Raw genomic sequence first — 26,573 nt, forward strand, 5'->3', positions numbered from 1 at the left:
TGCCTATTCCAATTCTGGATCCTTTTCTGGAGCATATAAACATGCAAAGGAAAGCCTAAAGTACACACTCAACTAAAGCTTCTAAATAAGAAGCTTTAAAACCGAATTTGAAAAACTGAATTACAAATGCTTCCATGACCAGACTCATATCTAACTCAAAATTAAGAGAAGGCTATACACAAGTTAATAATAGTTTTATTCATTATTATTTTTTGTTTAGGAGAAAGAGGGGCTTTATTTCTTTGCCAGGCAAAGGGGTAACACAGTAGGCTAGCACCTCAAGAACTGTGCCCCTAATGGCTTTATTTTTTTAAAAAACTTTCCCCTCCCACATCATCTCACTTTCTCAAACAAAACAGTGCTTTTTTTCCCCCCTTTCTTTCGTTTATTTCTTATACCCCGAGGAATACCTACAAGGAGGTGAGCAGATCGTCCAGTTAATTAGCCTCCTAGGAACTGCTCCCGTAATCACCATGCATCAGAGTCCTTACCGGCTGCCCTGGCAGGCTCTCCGGGACAGGCTGGGCTGCTGGCTCAGGTTTGCCAAGAACTCGGTAGACAGAACGCTTGGTCTGTGTCCTTCGAAGTAATCTTTCTTTGTCCATCAGAATATGATCGATCTGAGTCAAGATTGAGCGTTCAAAGGCACCAAATCCCTGCAACAATATCAACCAGTGTCAGACAACGTGCAGTCTCTGCAGAAGGCAGTGACGTTGGTTTCTCTATCTTTCTGTGTCAGCAGAGAAACAGACAATCCTCTTTCCAGGAGAGACTTTCAGTTAAAGGCTGAGTGTGTGAATGGCTGTGACTGTTCTCAGAAAAAAATTAAATATTAGTCTTAAGCAGGTCACATTACTATATTTCCTATACCCAGAGATTAACTTCTGCTCCTTTAATATTAATTGTGGTAAAATCCATTTCTTTAAGGTATTTTGTTTTTCTAACACTTCCAAGGCCACCATTTCTAGACTTAAAACACTCCTCACTAATAAAGTTGAAAATCCATGCCTGAACGGTATAAACCTCAGTGGTAGGAGTTCAGTAAATTTTTCTACAGAAATGACGGATGACTACCACATCAAGGCATCATCCATATAAGGGAGCTGTGGCTCCAATTTCTCACAGCTGCTTCAGGTTGCCACGACCTGCCACACACACACACACACACACACACACGCCCACGCTTGCCTTCACACACACACACACACACACACACACGCCCACGCTTGCCTTCCCCAGTTTTCCGGAAGTCACACACACACACACACACACACACACACACAGAGACACAGACGCCCACGCTTGCCTTCCCCAGTTTTCCGGAAGCCAGCTTGGTCTTATCGTGCCATTTCTGGAGCGTGCGGTTCCTGTAGACGGTGAAGTCGGCAAAGCGCTTCGCCATGAAGCTGGGGTAGTCCTCCGTCTCCAGTTTCCTCTTTGTTGGGCCCCTCCTCTGCGGCTGCTGCTTCTCCTCTATGAGCTCTTCATTGTCACTGGAAATCTCCTCTTCACTGGAAAACCCAGTAAGAGTCCAATGTAAATAAATGTTATCTGGGTAAAACCCAGGCCCACGTGCAGTCAGGAGTATTCACTGGTGGCCCAGTGGCTAAGACTCTGCACTCCCAAAGCAGGGGGCCCGGGTTCGACACCTGGTCAGGAAACTAGATACCATGTGTGGCAACTAAAAATCCCACGCAGCCAAACAAATAAATAAACATATATTTTTTTAAAAAGAGTATGGTCTTTTTCTTGTTGGAAGAGAACATTCATGCGGTCAAACAAAAACTTCTGTACTTTTTCAAATAAATATAAAAATAGGTGGTTTCAAAAATATTTTTAAAAGAAAACCATAAAAGTAAATGAGGTTGTTAAAAACATTATTAGAAATGCACATGAACCAGGCCTATACTGTTATAGGAGGGTCTTTAAAAATTAAACCCATAATCATACTTTTATGACCTTAATCCCCAAATCAATAAGGGAAATATGTCCCTCTGTAACCAATTGTTCGGGAAAGCTGAATAGTATTAGTTGAACCAAATGAAGAGGGGCAGAACGTGAAGAACACTCAAAGCGATAGGCCACAGAACCCAAGCTAGACTGCAATGCCCCCCAACCACCTGAGAATGTACTGGAGCCCCCAGTTAGAACCAGCTGCACTCTGTGCACTGCCGACCCCAACACACAGGAAGCGCTTTCTACATGTGAGCCCCTCTCCTCTGTCCTTCAGACTAACTCAGTGGAAAGGAGTGGAGCAGAAGAGAAGCGCAATGGAAAACAACAGGCAGCACCACTTGCAGCAGGCTCAGCCAGAGGGAGAGGTCAAAGAGTGGGGCGAACCTTCATCAAATGTGATCATTTCAGGAAGGGAAAAAAAGGCTTATTCTGCTATTTTCCAAAATGTTTCCACCCTTCAAAATAACTGCTTCTTCCCTTACTAAAAAGTCAATGGTTGCAACTGGCAATTCCATGTATAGGCAACAAAGGGCTTCGCAAACATCAATGAAGCATTCATACTAAAAATGCGCTTTCACCAATAATTTCACTAGATGTAAAAAAGAAGGCAAGTTTGGGGAATTCCCTGGTGGTCCAGTGGTTAGGACTCAGTGCTCTCACTGCCAGGGCTCTGGGTTTGATCCCTGGTCGAGGAACTAAGATCCCACAAGCCGAGAGGTGCAGCCCCCAACCCCCAAAGGCAAGTTTTTTGCAGAAGCTTACAAAGGTAATTGGGCTTCCCAGGCGGCTCAGTGGTGAAGAATCCACCTGCAATGCAGGAGACACAGGTTGATCCCTGGGTCAGGAAGATCCCCTGGAGGAGGAAATGGCAACCCACTCCAGTATTCTTGCCTGGAAAATTCCATGGACAGAGAAGCCTGGCAGGCTACAGTCCACAGGGTCACAAAAATGTTGGATACAACCTAGCGACTGAGCATGCACGCATGCACAAACACAGTTAGGCACAACTATACATAAAAATCCGAAAGATAATCCCCAATTTATGTGCCATCCTGGCTACCAACTGAATGTGAGAGGCTCTTTCTATTGATAGTTTACTAACATTAAGAAATCTGATATCTTCCGGAAAGGACCTGACTTTATAAAAAATGGGAAAATATTCAGATGAAAAGACATAGATTCCATAGTTCCATTCCTCCTTACCTTTCTGCTTTGGGTTTTGTACCATCTACGAGATACCTAGTGTCTGGGTACTGGAAAAGCAACTCTTCCTGGAGATCCACCAATGACCTCAACAGTGCTTTAAGTGCCTTGTGACCTGGGAAATAAAGCAGAGAGAAGGAACAGTTAATTACCTACAGTGCTCCAAAGCAGGTGATGCCTCTGACGCCTGCCTCCTGAGTAGTACTGACTGGCGGCGGGCGGCAGCGGGGGGTATACAGCATAGGCCGGGCCTAAGAACTCTCTGAAATACAGAATTTCTGAAAGGAAAAAATAACAGTGCCTACCTCCTAGAGTCCTTGTGGAGAACAAGCAAGGAAACATGTGTAAGAAACTTAAAACATCTGCAATAAATTCTGAGTTCTTAAATTTACTAAGCTTGACAAAATCCTTCCTTGTCTGTCATCATAACCAATCATTTTCTTCCTCTGGTGTTACTCTCTCAGTTACCTTTCTACAGGTTACCTCTTAGATTATCCCTTTATCAACTGGCTCCTTAGGCAATACCTTCTCTTAGAAGCACAACTTAGTCCTGGGATTCCTATCACCACCACCTCCCTCCCCTGAGAGATCTTCTTTGCCCCTGGTGTGAGCTGCCACCTCATTCATTCACTCTCTCAGCGTATACCCTTACGGAAAGTTCCTATTCACGAACACAAACCCAAGTTAATGACTTTCTGTTCACAATACAGTCATCGCTCTGTATCCTCACAGGATTGGTTCCAGGGCCTCTCCCCCTGGAGGGCAAAAACCCACAGACGCTCAAGTCCCTTACTTATTTCAAAGGGCTTAGCATTTGCATATAACCCATATAACCTATCCACATCCTCACACATACTTCAAATCATCTCTAGATTACTTACAACAACTAGTATAATGTAAATGCTACATAAATTGGTGTGAATATGATACAAATATTATGGAAATGGTTGTCAGAGTACTGCAGATTTTTGGAACTTTCTTTTTTTTTCCTTCCCAAATATTGTTGGTTCAAAGTTGGCTGGACCCGGGGATGTGGAACCCCAGGATCTGGAGGGTCCAGTGTACTTAATCATGTATTGGAAATCTGCTCATCGGACGTATGTTCTCACCCAGTTCTCCTCACAGACAACAGGATGTGTTCGTAATAAAGCTGTTCGGGATCAAGTGTAAAGTCTATGACCAAGAGCTTTCAGAATAAAAACTGGCTCTCTGAGAAACTCTTACCTTCCTTATCAGCATAATCCTACTAATCCTACTGAAGGGGCTAACTAAACATTGATAATTACTAGTTATGTTTTGATAGCACTCAGACATCTCTTTATAATCAAACTCTCACATTTCCAACAACTAAGAAAAGCTCCACATGGATGCTCCATCACTCCCTCAAACACACCATGTCAGAAACAAAAGTTTTTTCTTCCAATCCAATACTTCTCCTTTGTCTGCTTCTCTCGTCTCTGTTTAATTTTCATAGGTGATCACTGACATTTTGGTGCTGGTATTCAGTATATTCAATCAGTGGCTAAATCCTGTGTTTTCCATATGTATTATCACTGAGAGTTGTCCATTTGTCTCTGGCTATAGGTGATGGACAGCGAGGCCTGGCATGCTGCGATTCATGGGGTCTCAAAGAGGCGGACACGACTGAGCGACTGAACAGAACTGATGCTTCTATCAGTCCTTCCCTCTTTCCCTTAAGGAAACGTAATCTTCTTTCAAGCGTCCTGACTCTCATTTAGCAGACCCTCCATTCATTTCTTGGGCTTCATTTCATTCATTCATTTTGTGGGTCATCGGTAAAGAACCTGCCTGCAATGCAGGAGATTCAGGTTCGATCCCTGGGTCGGGAAGATCCCCTGGAGGAGGGCATTGCAACCCACTCCAGCATTCTTGCCCGGAGAATTCCATGGACAGAGGAGCCTGGCGGCTACAGTCCACAGGGTCTCAAAGAGTTAGAAACGACTGAAGCAACTTAGCACACATGCACGTGGTAAGTGTGTAACTAGAATAACACAAAATTATGTGTATATATGGAAAATAATTAAAATAATGAGGAAAGCAAAGAATAAAAATGGTAACTACAAATACTATGTTACCATAAGTGATCATCTATGAAAACAGCTGAGAATTATAAGCAGAGAGCCCATAATAGCTAAGGTTCTCAAAGTATGTTATAAGAAGAAACTTAAGAAAATAGAAGACACTAACACTTGTAAGGAAGCCCATGAAAACAGAAATCTCATCTCATCCCAATTCTATGCAAGTATGAACCATTGTTTTTACTCCTTTTCTAGAAACAGCTATTTGTAAGACAGCCCATGTTCTCCAAAGTGAAACCACAAATCAATTTTGCATCTGTAAAGTGGTCCTCAAAATTCCCAAGACTAAACCTTGAAAATATTAGGTTATGTGAAATAAGCCAGTTGCAAAATAACAGATACAGTATGATTACTCTCATATGAGGAACCTAAAACTACAGTCAAATTCATAGACAGAAAACAAGAGTGACTGGAGAGTGGGATGGGGACTTACTGTTTAATGGGTACAAAGTTTCAGCTTGGGATGATAAAGTTTTCAGAATGGACAGTGGTGATGGTGGTAGGACAATGTGAATGTACTCGCGACTGAGTTGGACTCTTTAAAATGGTTAAAAACAGTCAATTTTATGCCATTATCTATTTTACCACAATTTTTAGAAATACTTAACTAATTCCTAAGGTTGAAGTAATAATAACTCTTCCTCCTCAGTCTATCTCTACACAGAAAAAGTCATCTACAATCCTTTAGTCTGGAGTCTAGTCTGAAAGAACAACGGAATATTATTCAATATTATTCAATATTCAATTTTTTCAATTCAATTATTCAATATTATTCAATATTATTCAACCTTAAAAAGGAGGGGAATTCTGACACATGCCACAACATGGATGAGCCTTGAGAACATTGTGCTAAGTGAAATAAGTCAGTCACAGAAGGACAAATACTGTATCATCCCACTTATACAAGGTATCTAGAGTAGTCTAATTCATAAAAACAGAGAGAAGAATGGTGCATGTCAGCAGTTGGGGGAAGAGGGAAACGGAAAATTGTTGTTTAATGGGTACAGGGTTTTAGTTTCACAAAATCAAAAAGTTCTGGAGACTGGATGTATAACAATGCAAATATACTTAACACTACTGCACTGTACACTTAGGAGAGTAATTTTCATGCTATGTGTCTTTTTGCCACAATAAAAAATAATTATAAGCACAGGAAAAACAAGTACCCGTCCCTTACTTCCTCCAGGTACCACATGTCCATGATCTAAAATAGGAGATCAAGAACCATGCAGAGAAGAAGCTGCAAAGCAGTCCATAATGTTTATGGCTGCTTGCCCCCAACAAGCAAGTCATAATTTGACTCTCACATGTAACATAACCAAGAATTGTGAAAACATCCAACACAGAGACTACTACTTTTAAGGGCCACTTTCAAGTAGCTATACAAGCCCTTTTATTTTGTTCAAGTCAGTTTTAAAAAATCCATTGCAGATATATTAGACAGCATATCAATCCAACAAGAAGGCAGAGAGCCAATATCAGTAAATCAAAGTGTGCCTTTCTGTTAATACTCTCTCATACGTTGTCATTTTATACACCCCTTCACCCAGTCAGAAAGTAGCCCTGAAGTATTTAAGCTCCATTCAGGGATAGCACCACCATGCATCAAAGTGTCAGGAGACCTACCAGAGATGAAATCTGCAATTCTGTGCTTCTAACTACCACCACCACCAAAAAAAAAAAAAAAGTTTATCAAAGTCAAGTCATCAGTGGTCAATACATGGACAACTTCCTGTAAAGAGATTTAGAAGCCAGAACCCAATTCTCGTTTCTTTGCAGTATCAGGGCCACATTTCCTTCCAGTGAAGTTTTATGTAAAACCTGAAGAAACAGTGAGCGATCCTCTGCTGGATGTGGCAGGCCCCCTTGAAGCCACAGTTGACCAGGGTGAGGGAAGATGCTCTCCTGAAGGCTCACATCCCACAATGAGTTCTTCCCAGCCCCAAACCAAAACGAACCAAACCAAAAACTCTATCACTCATATAAAGTTGAATTCCATTTGTTCAACCCTATGAATGATCAAGGGAATGGAATCAACGGTTTCTAATTCACCTCTAGTTTCTCTCCCAATTACCGGCAGGGTTCAAAGCTAAGAAAAGCAGCAGAGATGCACACACCCTTTCCTCTCTCTCCCTCCTGGCACGTGGCCACAAAACAAGCAGAGACTGCCAAGGACATATATGTTTATTTTGTCCTACCTGGTCCATTTCCAGAGGCCTTTGTCTTAAGAGGAGATTAAGAAGGACACGTGACTGACCTTATTACCAAGACTCAACCTAAGTACCCGGGCACCAGCCGTGGAAATAATTTCCCAAGTAAAGAATAAAGGGAAAGAGTACTTTACTAAGAGCCAGGAGACCTGGATTTTAACAGAAACTATCCCTAACTAGTCATTTTCCACTGAGTGGACCCCCCCATTTAATCTCTTTGAGTCTCAACGATCTCATCTACACCATGCAGATAATCCTTAACCTGGTTATCTTGCAGAACTAAGGCGAAAAATAACAAATGCTTGTATATATTAAGGTATGCTGCAAATGTTTAAATGCTATATAATAGAAAGTATATTACTATCACAAAATCGGCATCTTCACATGGCGAAAATCTCAGGCTCTGCTTGCTGTGATCTACAGTGCTAAGACAGAACTAGTATTCATACATTCCCACATTAAGTATTCATTTACATGCTGCCCATATGCAAGCATTCTATATATAAAATGTCACCAATCTAAAAACCATTTTCCCCTAACAGCTTTATTTTTTCCTTGATTCATCTAGGCTGTTCGACATAAACAAAACTGGAGGCAGAGAGTAAGTCTGGACATGGGCACACAGTTCGTTAATTAGATTATAAACCAATAAGTAAAACTTCTGGTGAGGAGATGGAGGGCAATGGGGACAGCAAATGTATAAAGTAAAATAAAGCTCGCCTTATCAGTTTTTAAATATCCACACCATTATTTTTAAAGCAAATATGCAAACATACAATTATTTATGTTCGAGTATGTATAAACTCCTACATTCCTCGTATTCCCGGATATATACATTAAGCTAGAAGGTACAGATTGCAAGAGCAGTTTTTCCCCCCCTTCTTCCAAAGTAACTCTAGAACTACAGCTAAACTATAGGTCAAAATGACACACGCTGTATTGGTCTGAGAACAATACTTTTCATTCAAATCCACACAAGCCTGCCACTTGCACTAGTCATCCCCGGCAATTAATCCCCCCAGAAAGACGTTTGATTAAATCTTTTCAAGCAAATCCTTTGCTTTGCTTTTGTTAGTTCACTTCTTGTCAACATCTATTAAAATATGCCTTTAATTCTCCCACAATCTTAAAAAACACCGATTCCACTGTCTTCAACTTTAATCAACTGTATGGCCGGCATTTTTCATTTCATAATAACGTGCTGCTTGGAATTCAAGAGGCAGGCCCGGCATCAATCATCTGGTAAGAATTTTTCCACTGCAATAAATATGCAAATGAGGAGAGCCAGTCAGTCGTATTTCAGGCCCGACTTGCTAGTGTTTTAAAAAAGACACAAATTTATTAATTGCCGGTGGCCAGAGGAATCCTATTACTTTGGGCATTGATTACAAAGCTGTGTGAGTGATTATTGTGCAACTTGCGGGCTACCCAGGCATGAGGAAAAATTATTAAAGCAAGGCAGAGATTATCAACTCGGAATAACAATAAGCCTTAACATTTAGGCCCTAACTTCTTCAACAAAGAATTACGTGAAGGCTCCACTGTATCATAATTCCGAATTCTGTCAGTATTACTGTTTGGGCTTGTTCTAAATTCCAAAAGCAGGATGGCGTTACCACTAAGACAGAGCACCGAAGGTTACAGACTCCTTAACACCCACCATGTGGATGAGTCGGTATCATTTCCAACGTGAGCCCAAGTAGAATTTTTATACTTTCATGTAGGTATACACACATATAGATGTGTTGTTGTTTTTGTTTAGTTGCTAAGTCGGGTCCGACTCTGCAACTTCATGGACTGTAGCCCGCCAGGCTCCTCTGTCCATGGGATTCTCCAGACAAGAATACTGGGGTGCTTTGCTATTTCCTCCTCCAGGGGATCTTCCTGACCCAGGGATTGAACCCATGTCTCCTGTGGCTCCTAGGCACGGGCACATATATACCCCCTGGTTTAGTGAAATGAATGTGCTCTTAGGAGGACTGTGGTTTTGACTGGAACAGCAGAAGGAGTTCTGTCCCACTGTGTTGGTTGGTTTTGTGAACCAAAAGTAGGATTTTTTTTTTTTTATGGTACAAAATCACCACCAGGATAACTTTTCAAAGCAGAGCATGGGGACTTATATTCTAAAATCATGACAACTAAACCAAAGGCAGACTTGGGATTTCCGACCTCGGGGGGCCCCACAGCGGAAGGCACGCAGCCTGTGCAGGGGTCTGTGGTGGAAACGATTTGATGGGCTAATTCTGAATGCAAAGTGTTTTTGTGAGAAACATTCAACCCAAGACCTTTTAAATCAAATAAGAAAGAGGACTCAGTGGACAAAACTTATTTTTTTTTTTCTTTTAAGAGAATGATGTGGGGAATTGGGGAGTAAGTGGAAGTTGAAGTAAGAGAGAGATGGAGAGACAGAGGATAAAATATGCTGGGTGAGCCCCTTCACAGAAAGAAACCAAAAGGAAAAAATCCTTCCCATTTTACATTACTGCCGTGCTAAGTAACATGATAGATAGTGTGCGTTTGAGTTCTGTGGAGGGACATCCCACTCAAGCTGTAATTTCTGACCAGGCATGAATTTATAAGGGAGGGAAAAGAACTGCAGAATTTCGTAGGTTTCCCTGAATGCTCTCTCAAATACCTTGATGAAGTGTGTCAATAAATCCTTAAAAAGCCCTACAGGACACAGCAATCTGACTGATCAATGGACTTCCCGAAATCTACTAGCTACCTTCCATTTCACCGTTCCTAGACAACCTCCATTGTTCCAGAGGACTTTCCTGAAAAGTGAAATTTATTTTTCCCCCGTAAACGGAAAGGGGAAATACTCAGAGCATGAGGTACTTAAAATTCAAGTTTTATTTACAAGGAACTGTTTATAAACTGTCTAATTGGAGTCACCCAGGGAGACTGCGGATATTTTCCTTTTTATATGATACACTTTTGAACTGTTCGAATATTTTGATACCATGTATTACTCTTAAAATTTAAAATACAGTTAAAGTTTAAAGTAAAGTGAAGTAAAGAAACGTATTAAAAATAAAATTAGGACCACAATGCAAGTAACCTTCTGTTTCATGTAAAATAGCTTGATCCTTTCATATTAAAAAAGCCTTTAAATAAACAGCCTTTTAGGTAGTGAACTGTCCTAAGCCAAGTGCCCAAGTCTCTGTACAGAATGGGTCTGAAGACAGGGATTCTCACGCAGCTAATCCTTTCTCTCCCAGGATCCTTCACATCACTGCTACAACACGTACTGTGCTGTGTATGCTGTAAGCTCCCTGAGACACAGGGTGCACAGTCACCTTAGCAGCTAACTCGCCATTTTGGCCATGAAAAACCCCTTACAAATATTTCAGTTTCAGAGAAATGATGCCCAAGTCAGATGAAAGAACATCTAACTACACTACCATTTCCAAATCTGGATGCTGACAAAATGTGGACTTCCTGTTTGCTGTTTTCAATAAGTGTGTGTCCTCAGTAAACTGCCCTTCTGTTATAATGGAAGAAAGGTAATGAAACTTAACTTCTCCCTCTTTTAACATATCAACTATAAGGTGTATGGGCTACTCCTGGGTCTCAAAACCACTGTATCAGAAGAACTTACATATGTGAAAGTAATTAGCAATTTTTGTTAGGCACGTTACAATGCACTCCCATGAAAACTGTCATTATCGCCACTTGAATAAACTGAAGCCCAGGAAGTAAAAGATGATGACTTTTATTTTTATATAAAAGACAGGGACTTCCCTGGTAGTCTAGTGGCTAAGACTCTGTGCTTGCAATGTACGGGGTCCAAGTTTGATCCCTGGTCAGGGAACTAGTTTCCCATGTGCTGCAACTAAGAGTTTGCATGCCACAACTAAAGATCCTGCAGGCTGCAACTAGGACCCAGCACAGCCAAATTCATTCATTAAAAAAAAACAAGAAAGTAAAAGATTATGTTATTTAAGTCCCTTTTAATATTAGTGAGGGTAAGCATTGTTTATTTAAACCCCAAAATGAAACATGTTGAAAGGTTGCTTTCATGTACTAACATTTAAATGATGCTTTAATAGGTGTTTACCTATCCCCACACCTCGTTGTGAATGTCCTGAGGCAGAGACTGAACTGTTCAGTCTTGGCAAACTGGGTGCTGGCAAATGGCAGACTCCAGGTTGTTGAACGAATAACTAAAGAAAAATTATGTCTTAATATTTTTCCTGGCATGTACTTTGTGTGTGCACTTTAAATCTCCAAAGAACTTGCTACAAGTGTGTGTGCATGTGTACTAAGTCACTTCAGTGACTATAAGTGTAGTACCAGTATTTATTTATATAACCCTTTTATGAAGAGGGAAACAAACACTATGGCCATGGAGCTACAGCCTAGGAAAACACTATCACCACCACTAAAATCAATAGCTAACACGTATTAAGGACCAGGCAATAACCTGAGCATTTTTCATGTATTAACTCATTTAAGTCCTCATGTCAATCTTTTCAGGTGGGCACTATTATTATATCACCATTATCAGTTCAGTTCAGTTCAGTTGCTCAGTCGTGTCCGACTCTTTGCAACCCCATGAATCGCAGCACGCCTGGCCTCCCTGTCCATCACCAACTTCTGGAGTTTACTCAAACTCATGTCCATTGAGTCGGTGATGCCATCCAGCCATCTCATCCTCTGTTGTCCCCTTCTCCTCCTGCCCCCAATCCCTCCCGGCATCAGGGTCTTTTCCAATGAGTAACTCTTCGCATGAGGTGGCCAAAGTATTGGAGTTTCAGCTTCAGCATCAGTCCTTCCAATGAACACCAGGACTGGTCTCCTTTAGGATGGACTGGTTGGATCTCCTTGCAGTCCAAGGGACTCTCAAGAGTCTTCTCCAACACCACAGTTCAAAAGCATCAATTCTTCGGCACTCAGCTTTCTTCACAGTCCAACTCTCACATCCATACATGACCACTGGAAAAACCATAGCCTTGACTAGACGGACCTTTGTTGGTAAAGTAATGTCTCTGCTTTTTAATATGCTATCTAGGTTGGTCACAACTTTCCTTCCAAGGAGTAAGCGTCTTTTAAATTCATGGCTGCAATCACCATCTGCAGTCATTTTGGAGCCCAAAAAAATAAGTCTGACACTCAGGTAAAGGAAATGAACACTACTACAAGCTTTAAAAAAGAAACTGCAAACTTTAATAAATAAAAGAAACTGCACATTTTTCATTTTCTAGATCAATGTTCCCATATGGGTTAAGTATCTAAACCAACTGGGAGACAAAGTGACAGGAAATTTTCAATTCCAAAAAAATGACATAACTGTCCTCCTCAGTTACCACAGCACAATTAAAAAAAAAAATTAGTGAGTTTCTGTTAAAATGTTATATCTAGATTTGATTCCCACAGTTGAAAAAAACAAAGTGGAGAAACTAAAGAAGGCCTAGATCATACAGACGGAAAGCAGGTCCTGTAAGACAAGATATAAGAATATTTGCTTACCCTGAAAAGGAAGATGCTAAGAAACGGATTAACAGTCTCCAAAATTCAAATGGCCAAATACGTTAAAAAAATTGCTTAGTCTCATTTAAAAAAAAATTAAAAGTGTGGTATCTTTCTGATCGTGCTTGATGCTTGCACGAATGTGAGGAAGGGGCCCTCCCCATTCACAGCTGATAAACGTTTAATCAGCACAGCAGATCCAGAAAGCAACTTGACAAAATGTATCAAAGTTGTACACTCACACACCTCCTGACCTTATGATTCCACTTCTAGAAATTAATCCTAGAGAAATAATCAGAAAAGAAAGCAAAGAGATGGGTACAAAAACGTTATTTGTTTAGTACTGTCTATAATAGGTAAAAACAGGCAAACATCTTAAGTGCCCATTTATAGGGGATTGGTTAAATCAATTTAGTTTACCCAGATAACTTTCTGGGCAGCTGCTGAAAAGGGTAAGTATAAATAGAATTTGGTTTGAATACACTAATCATAAATACTTTGGGGGATAACTGAAAAAATTTAAGCACGAAATGGACATCTTATTTAGGACTGCTAGAAAGTAATGACTTGGTTAGAGGAGATGATAGTGTTATATAAGAAACAGTCTTATTTTTTAAAAGCCATTTATAGAAGTGTTTAGAAGTATAATGACATGCTGATGATTACCTTGAAGTACTTCAGGAAAAAGAAAATGAAAATAAAGATAGCATTTTTTTAAAGAAAGAACAGGTAAGACATATTTATCAATATGAGAGGATGGTTTTAGTTCAATGTATCCATATGATCTCATTTATAATTTAAAAAATTTTAAATTGACATCAAGTATCCAGAAGAACAGGGCTTCCCTGATGGCTCGCTCACATGGTCAAGAATTCGCCTGCCATGCAGGAGGCCCAGGCTCAGTCTGGTGGGGAAGGCCCCCTAGAGAAGGGAACTCGGCCCACTGCAGTGCTCTGGCCTGGAGAACCCACGGACAGAGGAGCCTGTGTGGCTACAGTTCATGGGGTCGCAAGGAGTAGGACACAACTGAGCAACTAAACACACACATGTGTGGAAGGACATACACCAAACTTCTAGAGACAGTTCTCTGTGAAGAGCACTAATAATAGGAAGGGAAAAAAGGACTTTCACAGTCTCTGTTACATATTTCAGAACTGTTAGGTCACAGGGAGAGGGATAATCAGCACTGTTTTGAAAAAAAATTTTTTTTACTACAAACTTCACTTCTATAATTTTCTTTAAAAACTGATTAAGATGAAATAAGGACTTCCCTGGAGGTCCAGTGGTTAAGACTCCATGCTTCCATTGCTGGCGATGTAGGTTCGATCCCTGGTTGGAACACTAAGATTCTCCATGCAGTGCAGCACAATCAAAATACAAAACAAACAAAAAAAAGACTAAATAAATAAATTCAAGAACACAAAGAGGTCTTCTGAGGTAGATATAATTCTTCCTATCAACAAGATAATCAAATGAAAAGAAACAGATTAAAATAAAAGCAGGAGAAAATTAGAAGTGGCCATACATTTGACTGACAAGGAAGACCACATATCCTTAGAACTAATTTAAAAATTTCCCAGGTGGTCCAGTGGTTAAGAGTCTGCTCATCAATGCAGGAGAACCAGGTTGGATCCCTGGTCTGGGAAGACTCCACATGCCAAGGAACAACTTGGCCAATGGGTCACAACTACTGAGCCTGTGCTTCCCAACAAGAGACGCCACCACAGTGAGAAGCCCAGCACCGTAACAGAGAGCAGCCCGACCCACGGCAACTAGAGAAAGCCCGAGTGCAGCAATGAAGACCCGACACAACCTAAAAAATAAAAAAATTTTCAAATAACAATATAAAAATAAAATAAAGTAAGATTTTCCCTGCATGATTCACAAAAGAAATACCAAGGGCCAGTAAATGAAAGAAAACAATTTACCCTCATTAAACACTGGGAAATGTAATTTTTTTTAAATGTAAATTTAAAAAAGCAGAGACCATTTTCCACCTATCGAAGTGATAAAGCAAAACAACACCATAATACCCAATGCTGATAAGGGAAACTTGACATTCATATAAAGAAGCTGAGAATGTGAACTGATCCAATTCTTCTGGAGGGCAACTTGGCCATACAGATCAAATGCCTTAAAACTGTGTATATTCTTGGAACACATACTAATTCCACATCTAGAAATTTATTTTATGAAACAAAGTAATCACGGATGTGAGTAAAGATTTACTAACAATAATGTTTACTGCATTTTTTATAAAGATGAAAAACTGGAAACAATCCAAATGTCCAACAATAAAGAACTAGTTAAACTACCCATATGATGGAAAGTCTATGCTGCCATTAAAAATAATGCTGTAGAACAATATTTAATGACATGGAAAAATATTCATGATCTCTGTTAAGTAGAAGAAAATAGACTGCAAAACAGAATATAGAACACTGTTTCACTTTTGTCCTAACCATACACCCACGGGCGGGGCGGGGAGGGGGGGCCGGGGAGAAAACTAGAAAATATTTATACCATATACCAAAATATTAAAAGTACATAACTCTACTGCTCAGACTGAGGAAGAATATTTCCTTACTTTCACTTGACCATTTTCTAAATTTTATATAATGAATATGTAGCACATATATAACAAGAAAAACACATTTATCTATTTCTTCATCACTTAAAAAAAGCTTACCTGCATAAGGGGAGGGAGTGGATCAGCTGATTAACCAAGGGCCTTCCTAACTCTTTACTGAAAAAGTATCTTTAGAAAAATTGAAGGTTACATTTACTACTCACTCTAAGCCTTCTGTTTTATTACAAATTCATCTCCATCTCTCTCCTGCCTTAATTCCTTTAAGCTTTGGCATTTTATCTGTTCCCTCATACTTTCTTTTAAAAGGTGGTGGCGGGTGGGGGGGGGGGGGGACACTGTTTAGCATTAAACTATATGCATAGTGATGGTCTAGAGCAGAGGTTGTGAAGCAAAACAGACCTCTCACTGGCCTTGCCTCTGACTGTGTGACCTTGAGCGGGTCACTCAAGCTCTTAAAGAGTTGATTTCTTCTTCTGTACAACACAATTATATTTTACAGGCTGCAGAGAACTCAACGAGAATGAGAACTAAATGAGATATTGATAAAAAAACTTCAGAGGGATTTCTCTGGTGGTCCAGTGGGTAAGACTCCATGCTTCCAATGCAGGGGGCCCAGATTCAATCCCTGGTCAGGGAACTAGAGCCCGCAAGTCACAACTAAGACCTGGTGTAGTCAAATAAATAAACAAATGTTGTTAAAAACAACACAGTGCATGGGAAACAGTGCCAATTAACAAATGGGAGGTACTTTTATTATTTTTACAGGACAGAGGCATCTAGCATTGTACCCGCACAATAAAACACCAAGATAGAAGTAAATTAATCACCCTGCTTCTCAAAACGCTGCTTCTGCTCTCTTCTCACTCATGCCCTTCTCTCCTATCTCATGAGTCTACTGAGGGCACTGGGAATGCTTTCTCATTACCTGAGTTAGCACACTCATCTCTGCCCTCCCTCCAGCCCTCACCACTGCTGACATGGGTATAGCATGGACCATGTGCCTTCTTAAGGATGTAAGAATTTTCAAGATTATCTGAACAGCCTCTCTACCTGTAAAAATTTTCCTTGCATGAGAGAGTATGAATAGCTAGTTAAAACTCTTCTTAAAATAGCAGCACTTTGGATTTAGCCAGAGACAGATTTACTCCACAGCCTCAAGAAAAACAGAATCTGGTAGATCTGAGAATAAATGCCAAGCAAAATAATCAATATTACATGAGAGCTCATTAAAAATTACCAAAGAACTCACACTAAAGTCAGATGCAGTCCAAGCATAACAAACATTCAAAGCAACTCATATGTGCAAACTTATTCGGGGATAGCTAATAACACACCTGTTGGTGTGTCAGCAGTAAAGAACCTGCATGCCAATGCAGGAGATGTGAGTTCAATTCCTGGGTTGGGAAGATCCCCTGGAAAGGAAATGGCAACCCACTTCAGTATTCTTGCCTGGGAAAACCCATGGACAGAAGAGTCTGGCAAGCTATAGTTTATGGGATCACAAAGAGACAAATACAACTTAGCAACTTAACAACAACAATAAATATAATAATTATGAGAGAATTATATATTAAAGGTATTGTGACATAATGACTTTCTCTAAAAAAATTTATGAGTAACAACAGTTGGTGAGGAAATAGCAACCCACTCCAGTATTCTTGCCTGGAGCATCCCATGGACAGAGGAGCTTGGAGGGCTGCAGTCCATGGGGTTGCAAAGAGTCAAACCACTGAGCAGCTAAACAACAAAAACAGCATAATAGCATTTTTGCCCCCATACCACCTTCTCCCCAATCTCTTTTCCTTGTCAAACATCCATGAACATTTAATGGAAAGATAAGTATAGCAGAGGAAAATATATAAATATTAAAATGTCTGGAAGACTACACCCCCCCCCCCCCCCCCGCCCCTGTTTTCTCTGGGAAGGAGGAAGAGCGATTTGGGAGAGTGGAAGAACTTTCAACTTCTTCTTTTACCTACATCTCCACTGTTTATGCATTTTTTTTAAGTGAAGATTTTATATATATGTTATATATGCAAAGATACATGTAAAGAGTTTACATATATATTGTAATGGAAGAGTAGTAAAAGGACAAATTAAATTAAGTCTCATAAAATCCCTAGCAAGTTTCATAAACACCAGGGGAAAAAGAATGTCTCTACTAACTCGAAAAATGCTTTGCAGCTTCTCACAGTACTTTTAAGGATGGACTAGCTACTCCTGGGGAAATAAATTATGAGTAGGGTAAGCATTAGCTACAGTTAAAACTGGAAGGCAGGAACCTGCTAACCAGTGATCTGATCTCACGTTTCCAACTGCTTTTACACCATCTACTGTATCAGGATGGAGACCACCTCCAACTGCGACCAAGGCTTCCAAAAGAAATGGTACCAGGAAACTCTGGAAAGTGACTTCATGAAAGAGCAACTCAAAACTGGAATATTATGAAACAGCTTACTTGACATAAACATAGGGAGTACATTCATCTAAATGTCTGGGTTATTTGGGTTATGAAAGGCAACCACACTTATCAATACAACTATTATTGGGGGAGGGTGCAATCTGCAAATTCATAGTAAACAGAAGTACACTTCCCACCTTTACCCAAGTGAAACATCCAACATAAACCAAACAGAGAATCTACCTCTTCCAGAGGTTTTTTCTGCTTTAAACAAAGGATTTACTTTCTGCTCTTCCTGTGGCCCCTCTTTTGGATCACTTGTTCCTGTTTTGGTACAATGTATCCCCAAGGATTTTCAATGAGTTGTGAATTGTTGTGAAAGCCAAAAAAAAGGGGGGGGGGGGTGTGGTTTAAAAAAGGCAAGAAAGAAAAAGCAGGATTAACTGCAATTGCCACTACAACGGGGAAACTTGCATCCTGCACTTTTACCATGTAAATAATGCACAGATCCTGCGGGAACATGCCAAACACCAGGATTCTTAATTAATGGAGCTCTTTAATGTGCAAATCAGGAACAAATTGCAAGTTCTGACTTGCATTGATTATGAAAACATTAATTGAATGAGCAAGACCCTAAAAAAAAAAAATAAAAAAAGAATCCTAAGTCTTCGAAGAAACCAAAAGAACATAAAGCTTTGGAAACCAGACAAGTCTGACCAATGTCTAAAAACACAAACCTAAAACTGAGGCCCACTCCCTAGTATACAATGATTTTAAAAACGAGAAACAAAAAACCCAATGGTTTCATCAGAAAGCAATCACCATAAAAGCATCTATTCCACCAACGTCTAGCATTAAGCAAAAAAATGACTGTTCACTCCAAAGGCTCACAGACACTGCTTTAAGGGGAAAAAACCCACTTTATATACACACACACTTATATGTATATAGGTGCAACAAAACAATGCTGTCTCTTTAAAAAGAAATTCATCCTATATAAATTATAGCCATAAACTTTTCCTGCAGTGCAGCCTAATTAATTCTTGTTCTATACACAAAGGGAAATGCTGGGTGACAAATGGGTGTGAAGCCAGAAAGCTGCCAGGTCTGCAAAACATTTTCTACTTCAATTTATAAGCAATTTTGCAGTAAATCATCAACCAGAACCTGGAATCTCAGGAATCTCTGAGTGTCCAAACCACATTATATCACTTATCAGAGAAGAGAAGGGAAAGGAGTTTAAAGACATCTCATTTTTCAGTTCTAACCCACATCAAAATCTAGAAGCTCTGCGTCATCTATTATTCTCTCCTGGGTAAGTTTTTAGTACCAGAGATATATTTTTCAGGCGAAAATGACACTATAGGTTGATGTAGCCCACTCTTCTACCCCGAGAAGTACTGTATCATGTACCCATTACCATAAGAGATATTCCCAGAGTTATATGGGAATAAGCATACAACTATTTATACGACTCCCTCAATATAAGCAAAATGTTCTCAAACCAGCCAAGCTGAAGTGTTCAGAAGCAAGCCACTGGCAGAACAGGTGGGAAACATGCTAAGGCAATGAGGTTAGGACTTTCCTGGTGGTCTAGAGGTTAAGAACCTGCCTTCCGGTGCAGGGGACGCGGGTTCGACCCCTGGATGGAGAACTAAGATCCCACAGGCTGCAGGGCAGCTAAGCCTGCTCACTGCAACTACTGAGCCTGGTTGCCTCAACTAGAGAACCCCGAGCTGCAACTAAGACCTGATGCAGCCACAGGTAGATAAATAATTTTTAAAAGGAAGCAATGAGGCTACTGAAGAGGTGAACAGAAACATACCGGAAACAAAGAAGAAAGCAAGGTCACCCCACTGGCCGTCAAATCCTTTCCCCACCCTTAACCTCCGCCCATCACTGATCAGTTCTCTGTCCCTTTAGTCTTACCATTTCCAAAATGTCATATAGAGGGAATAATCTTTTGAGATTGGCATCTTTCATTAGCATAATACCTTTGAGATTCATCCACAATTCTGCATTTTATCAATATTCTGCTCCTTTTTATTGCTGAAGAATATATCACAGTTTATCCATTTGCCTACTGAAGGACATCCGAGCGGTTTCCAGTGTTTGGTGATTATAATTAATGCTGCTATAAACACATACATACAAGTCTCTGTGTGGACGTATGTTTTCATTTCTCTAGGGAAAATATCTAAGAGGAGGACTGCTGGTCATCTTGTAAATATACATTTAACTTTATTAAAAAAAAAAAAAAAAAAAAAACCGCTAAGCTTTCTTACAAAGTGGCTAGACCATTTTGTATTCCCACCGGCAATGCAAGGAAGATCCAGTTGCTCTGCACCCTTGCTGACACTTCATGTTGTCAGGTATTTGCTTTTAGTCATGGTAAAAGGTATACAGGGACATCTCCTTGTGATTTTAATGATTATGTTAAATAAATATCTTTTCATGTGCTTATTTGTCACCCTATATCTTCCTCGGTAAAGTTTCTGTTAAAATATTTTGCCTTTTTTTTTTTAAAGAGTATTTTCTATTGTTGGGTTTGAGAGTTCTTTATATATCCTAGACATAAATCCTTTATCACATGTGATTTGCAAATATTTTCTTTTGGTCTGTAACTTGTCTCTTCATTCTGTTAATGTGTCTTTCACAGAGCAAAAGATTTAATCTGATTTAGCCCAATCATCAATTTGTTCTTTTATGGATTAAGCTTTTGATGATTTAAGAACTCTTTCTAACTAAAGGTCATGACGATTTTTCTCCCATGTATTCTTCAAAACACTATATAGTTTTACGTTTTACACCCAAGTCAATGACCTATTTTGTGTTAATTTTTGTATAAACTATGAGCTGTAGTTCTTTTTTTTTCTTTGCCAATGAAAGTACTACTGTTTTAGCATAATCTGTTGAAAAGACTATTCTCTCCCCACTCACTGACTTTGTACCTTTGTAAAAAAACCAATTGCCTGTATTTGCGTGAAGCTAATTTTGAACTCACTATTCTATTCCACTGGCTAAAAGTAAATTTAAAAGGAATAAACCCACAAAAGAAGGATCACGTTCAAGCATACCTTGTTTCACTGCACTTTGCCGATACTGTGTTTTTGAAGGTTTGTGGCAACCCTGCATTAAGCATCATTTTCCCAACAGCCATTTGCTCACTTTGTGTCTCTGTCACAGTTTGGTAATTCTTAGACTATTTCAAATGCTTCCATCATTAATATATTTGTTATGGGATCTGTGATCAGTGATCTTTGATGCTGCTATTGTCATTGTTTTGGGGCACTACAAACCATGTCGATAAAAGACGGTGGAATTAATTGATTGTTGAAATGACAACAAAGGATTTAGAATATGACATGAACTTAGTTGATAAAGCAGTACGAGGGTTTGAGAGGACTGACTCCAATTTTGAAAGAAGTTCTACTGTGAATAAAATGCTATCAAACAGCACTGCATGCTACAGAGAAACCATTCGTGAAAGGAAAAGTTAACTGATGTGGCAAGCTTCACTGCTATCTTACTTTAAAAAACTGCCACAACCACTCCAGTCTTTAGCAACTCCCACTCTGATCAGGGAGCAGCCATCAACATCAAGGCAGGACCCTAACCAGCAAAAAGATTATGATTCACTGAAGGTTCAGATGATGGTTAGTACTTTTTAGCATTAAAGTATTTTTAAATTAAGATATGTAGTTTTTTAAGACATACATAACTTTCTGGTAGTCATGTAAGGATGTGAGAGTTGGACCATAAAGAAGGCTGAATGCTGAAGAATTGATGCTTTCAAACTGTGGTGCTGGAAAAGACTCTTCAGAGTCCCTCAGACAGCAGGGAGATCAAAGTAGTCAATCCTAAAGGAAATCAACTCAGAATATTCATTGGAAGGACTGATGCTGAAGCTGCAGCTTTGGTCACCTGATGTATACAGCAGACTCATTGGAAAAGACCCTGAAGCTCGGGAAGATTGAAGGCAGGAGAAGGGGACTAGTGAGGATGAGATGGTTGGATACCACCACCAACTCAACTGACATGAATTTGAGCCAATTCCAGGAGATGGTGAAGGACAGGGAAGCCTGGTGTGCTGCAGTCCATGGGGTCTCAAAGAGTTGCACATGACTTAGCAACAGAACTGCACTGAAGTTTTATATGCACTTGGCAACCCAAGAATTCATGTGAGTCACTTTGTCGCAATATTCACTTTAAGTGAATTGCAGCAGTTTGGAAACAAAACTGTAATATCTCCAAGATATGCCTGGATGAGAGAGAATGACAGCAACTAAGTTTTGGAAGCTAAAAAGTCAATGGACTATATGATTACTAGAATGTCTGAAATTAAAACGACTGACCATGTCAAGTGTTAATGAGGATATGAAGCAAATGGGATTTTTTATACACTGCTGGTGGGATTGTAAAATGGTCTAACCACTTTAGAAAACAGCTTGGCAGTTTCTATGAAAATTAGACACATTTACCACGTGACCTAGCCATTCCGTTATTAGTCATTCAAGAGACACAGAAGTATATATCCATACAACATGCACACAGATGTTCACGGCACCTTTATCCATAGCAGCTAAAAACTAGAAACAAAACAAAGCAAATATGCTATATCCAGGTAATGGACTACTACTCAGCGATTACAGGCAATGAACTACTGACATAGGCAAAAACATGGCTGAATCTCCAAATAACTACACTGAGTGAAAGACAGACAAAGAGAGTACAAACTGCATGATCCCCTTTATGCCAAGTTCTAGAAAATGCAAATCCATCTACAGTGACAGAATAGACTCCTGGTTGCCGAGGGATGGGAGGAGCAGAAGGAAAGACTACAAAGAGGCTGAGGAACCTCTGGGGATGAGGAATACGTTCATCATCAAGATGTGATAATGGCTTCATGCATGTGTGTGCTCAGCCATGTCCGACTCTTGGTGATGGCTTCATGAGTGTATACAGAGGTCCAACTGTACAGAAGCTGCTGACAGGTTAAGTAAGACAAGGACTGAGAACTGACCATTTAACTCAGGAACATGGTGGTCATCTGTGATCTTGATGGGCAGTTTTGGCAGAGTGAGAAGGACCCGGCTTGATGGAATGCATTCATGAGAAAGTAGAAGAAAGGGATTCAAAAAAGTGAGTACAGACGACTCTTTCCAGGAATACTTTACAGGGGAGCGGAGAAATGGGAACTGCACACAGTTCAATATATGTCAATTATACCTCAATAAACCAGTTTAAAAAAATAAAGCAGATGGACAAATACCTGACGTAGCAAACCTGAGCAAGCTGACTCTGGTGCCGGTAGAGAACAGGCACCATCCCCCCGTGGTCCATGAACACAACCTCACAAGACCGAAGAACGAGCACCTCAAGATGAGCAGAGGCAGGCAGGGCTACAGTCAACACACCTCTTTTTACTCAGGCAGAAGTTGAGAGGTTTATCCTTTGAAGAGAGTTAAACATTAGCGTCTCTGGACAGGGGGACACCAGACACAGCTGAGGCAAGGGCATAATTCTCAAAACAGGGAGAATCAGCTGTAGTTTCCAGACTGAATGCTGAGACCCCCAGCCTACCGGCCCCCGATAAAGCTGGCAGCCAGGCAGGAGGTTAGAAGCCCTCTGGCAGCTAAGACCCCATCAGGAGCCGAGATGTGAAGATGCTGATGTGGGTGTTCCCCACACGGCCCAGACAGAGCACTTTACAGCAGAAACCACAGACAAAGAGCCCTGCCCAAACATACAAAACTGTTCATCAGCTTTTGAGTACCCCACTCTTGAAAGTCAACAGTAGACAAAAGATCACCGACTATTTAAGGAAAACATCTAACATATTACAACCAGGGTAAGACAAAAGAAAACAGCTTGGAGGAAGCAGACTATGCCAGAAAAACTCTTAAATATACACACATACACACACACACACACACCATGTATATCCCCACACACACCATGTATATCCCCAGACTTGGAGGAAGCAGATTATGCCAGAAAAACTCTTAAATACACACACACACACACACACACACACACACACACACACACCATGTATATCCCCAGACTTGGAGGAAGCAGATTATGCCAGAAAAACTCTTAAATACACACACACACACACACACACACACACACACACACACACACACACACACACACACACACACACACACACACACCATGTATATCCCCAGACTTGGAGGAAGCAGACTATGCCAGAAAAACTCTTAAATACACACACACACACACACACACACACACACACACCATGTATATCCCCAGACTTGGAGGAAGCAGACTATGCCAGAAAAACTCTTAAATACACACACACACACACACACACACACACACACACAAACACACACACACACCATGTATATCCCCAGAGAAGTAACAGTAAAATTAAAGTATGACAGAAGAAATAAAAATACTCAGTAGATGAGTAAATAAAGTTGAAGAAATGTTTTAGGAAGTGGGGAGAGGGGAGAGAAGAAAGAAAAGACAAAAAGAACTAGGAAACTGAAGGAAAAAAAGAAAGAAAATCAGAGGAAAAGTCTATGAAACGACAGGCCTTCCAGAAAGAAGAGAAAACAGAAGGAAGAAAATCACTAACAAAATAATTTCAAGACAATTTCCCAGGACTGAAAGATATGAGCCTCCAGACTGAAAAGGCCTACACATCCACGCCAAGGCACAGCATCATGAAACTCCAGGATTCCTTGGACAAAGAATTTACGGGGAGGAAAAATCAGGAGTAAGATCAGGGATCAGAATGGCTTCGGACTCATCAACAGCAACTTCAGAAGGTGGAAGGCAAGGGAATATTCTATAGACTTCTATACACAGTCAGCAAGTCAATCAACTGTGATGATAGAGTAAAGGGACTCTCAGGCAATCAAGGTCTAAAAAAAGTTTTTCTCTTGTCCACTCTTTCTCAACAAGCTACTTGAGGATTTGCTTCACCAAAGTAAGGGAGCAAGCCAAGAAAAGTCCTGACTAGGAGACCACAGAAGCAGGAAGCGAAGGTAACCCCTAGGATGGTGGTGAAGGGGGATCCCTGCATGATGGCCGGGCCCTGGAGAAGGGCAACGATCCAGCTTAGAGCAGGTCAAAAGGTTCCGGGAGGGCTTTCCTGGTGGCTCAGTGGTAAGGAATCTGCCTGCCAAAGCAGGAGACCTAGGTTTGATCCCTGGTCTTGGAAGATCCCACGTGGTGTGGAGCCACTGAGCCCATGCGCCACAACTATCGAGCCTGCACCCCACAGCAGAGCCCGCCACGCCCCACAGGAGAGCCCGCTGCGTGAGATGCTCGCGCCCCACAACCAAGAGTAGCCCCGCTCACAGCAGCAAGAGAAAGCCCGCACACAACAACACAGACCCAGTGCAGCCAAAAAATAAATACATCAAATTACAAGGGACAAAACAAAGGGTTCTGGGAAAGACTTCTTTAGGAAGAAGAAATAGCAGGAGATCTGATGCAACCGAGTATCTTGAGGGGAGACTGAGACAACTAAAGAAAAGTTCAGGCTTGAATGCAGAGAAAACAAAATAAACAGAAATGTAACAATTATTAACTCTAGAAAACAAAATGGTGTGTGGGAAAGGAAAAATAATCATGGTATATATATTACATGGCTCAGCTGTGAACAGTGTTTACACAGACATAATAATGTAAACACTGACTATTGATCTAACCAAATTACAACATAACCAGGAAGGGACAGATAGTGTGCATGACTGTAGAAGGAATGAGGGCTAAATCCTCATTTTCATAATGAGAAGTCAATAAATAATGCCTAAAACTGAAAGATCGAGTAGGAACAAAAACATGTCAACTAGAGATTCAGAGATAAATTCATGAACTCAAAGAATAATAATAATAATTTAAAATGTAATTGCTGCTTTAGGAGAATGGGCGATAGCAGGGGGGTGGAGTGTACAATCAGTAGATACTAGTTTTCATAATAAGAATCCATAGATTTATTTGACTCTTTAAATTATATACAGATATAACTTGGATAAAAATTTAAAAGAGAAGAAAAAAGTTCAGAGTAAGCAGAAAAGCTGGTAGAGACACGAATATTTCTAAGAACTAAAGTGAATATAAAACAAACAACTTTAAATGTACATAACATACTTAAGGAACATTCAGAAAACAAAAGAACTTTTAGCTATTAAAAATATAGTTGCAAAAAAACCCCACAAACACTAGGGAATCAAACTCAAAATCTTTCTGAACATAGACACAGAAAATCACAAAGTGACAGAATATGTTACTGAAAAAGAACCTGAGACAAAACCCTCATTCAGTTTAGTATCTAAAACAGAGCAGACATAACAGAGGAAAGAAAATTATTTAACAAATATTAAAGACATTTTCCCCCAAACTGAAGGACGGCACAGTCTTCAGACTAAAGGGGCCCAGTAAGTACTCAGCACAATGAATATCAAAGGAACCATAGCTAGATAACATTTTAGGCAGTTTCAGAAAATCAAGAGATGATCCCTAACATTTCCAGAGAACAAAAACAAGTCACCTGCAAAGCAATGAGACTCAAATGGGCAACCACTGTCTCTTGGACAATACCTGGATGACAGACAGTAGGCTCAACAATGGCCCCCAAAGATGTCCACATTCTAATC

At 40.2% G+C, this 26,573-nt stretch overlaps 1 protein-coding gene across 2 annotated transcripts in view; it reads right to left on the reverse strand.

The window, feature by feature from the left end:
- Positions 1 to 26,573, reverse strand: part of AATF (apoptosis antagonizing transcription factor) — a 100,692-nt gene that overhangs the window by 57,656 nt on the left and 16,463 nt on the right. For both annotated transcript variants that reach the window (XR_010659633.1, XM_065909140.1), the window contains exons 5-7: positions 3,160 to 3,274; positions 1,307 to 1,511; positions 492 to 656 (exon numbers count right to left, since the gene is read on the reverse strand). Coding sequence is in view for 1 of the 2 variants with exons in the window: in XM_065909140.1 (XP_065765212.1) it covers positions 492 to 656; positions 1,307 to 1,511; positions 3,160 to 3,274 (485 nt within the window). In the remaining variant the exon portion in view is untranslated. The remainder of the gene's footprint in view (positions 1 to 491; positions 657 to 1,306; positions 1,512 to 3,159; positions 3,275 to 26,573) is intronic.

This window comes from Muntiacus reevesi, chromosome 18, assembly GCF_963930625.1.
Source record: "Muntiacus reevesi chromosome 18, mMunRee1.1, whole genome shotgun sequence".
NCBI classification, from domain to species: Eukaryota; Metazoa; Chordata; class Mammalia; order Artiodactyla; family Cervidae; genus Muntiacus; species Muntiacus reevesi.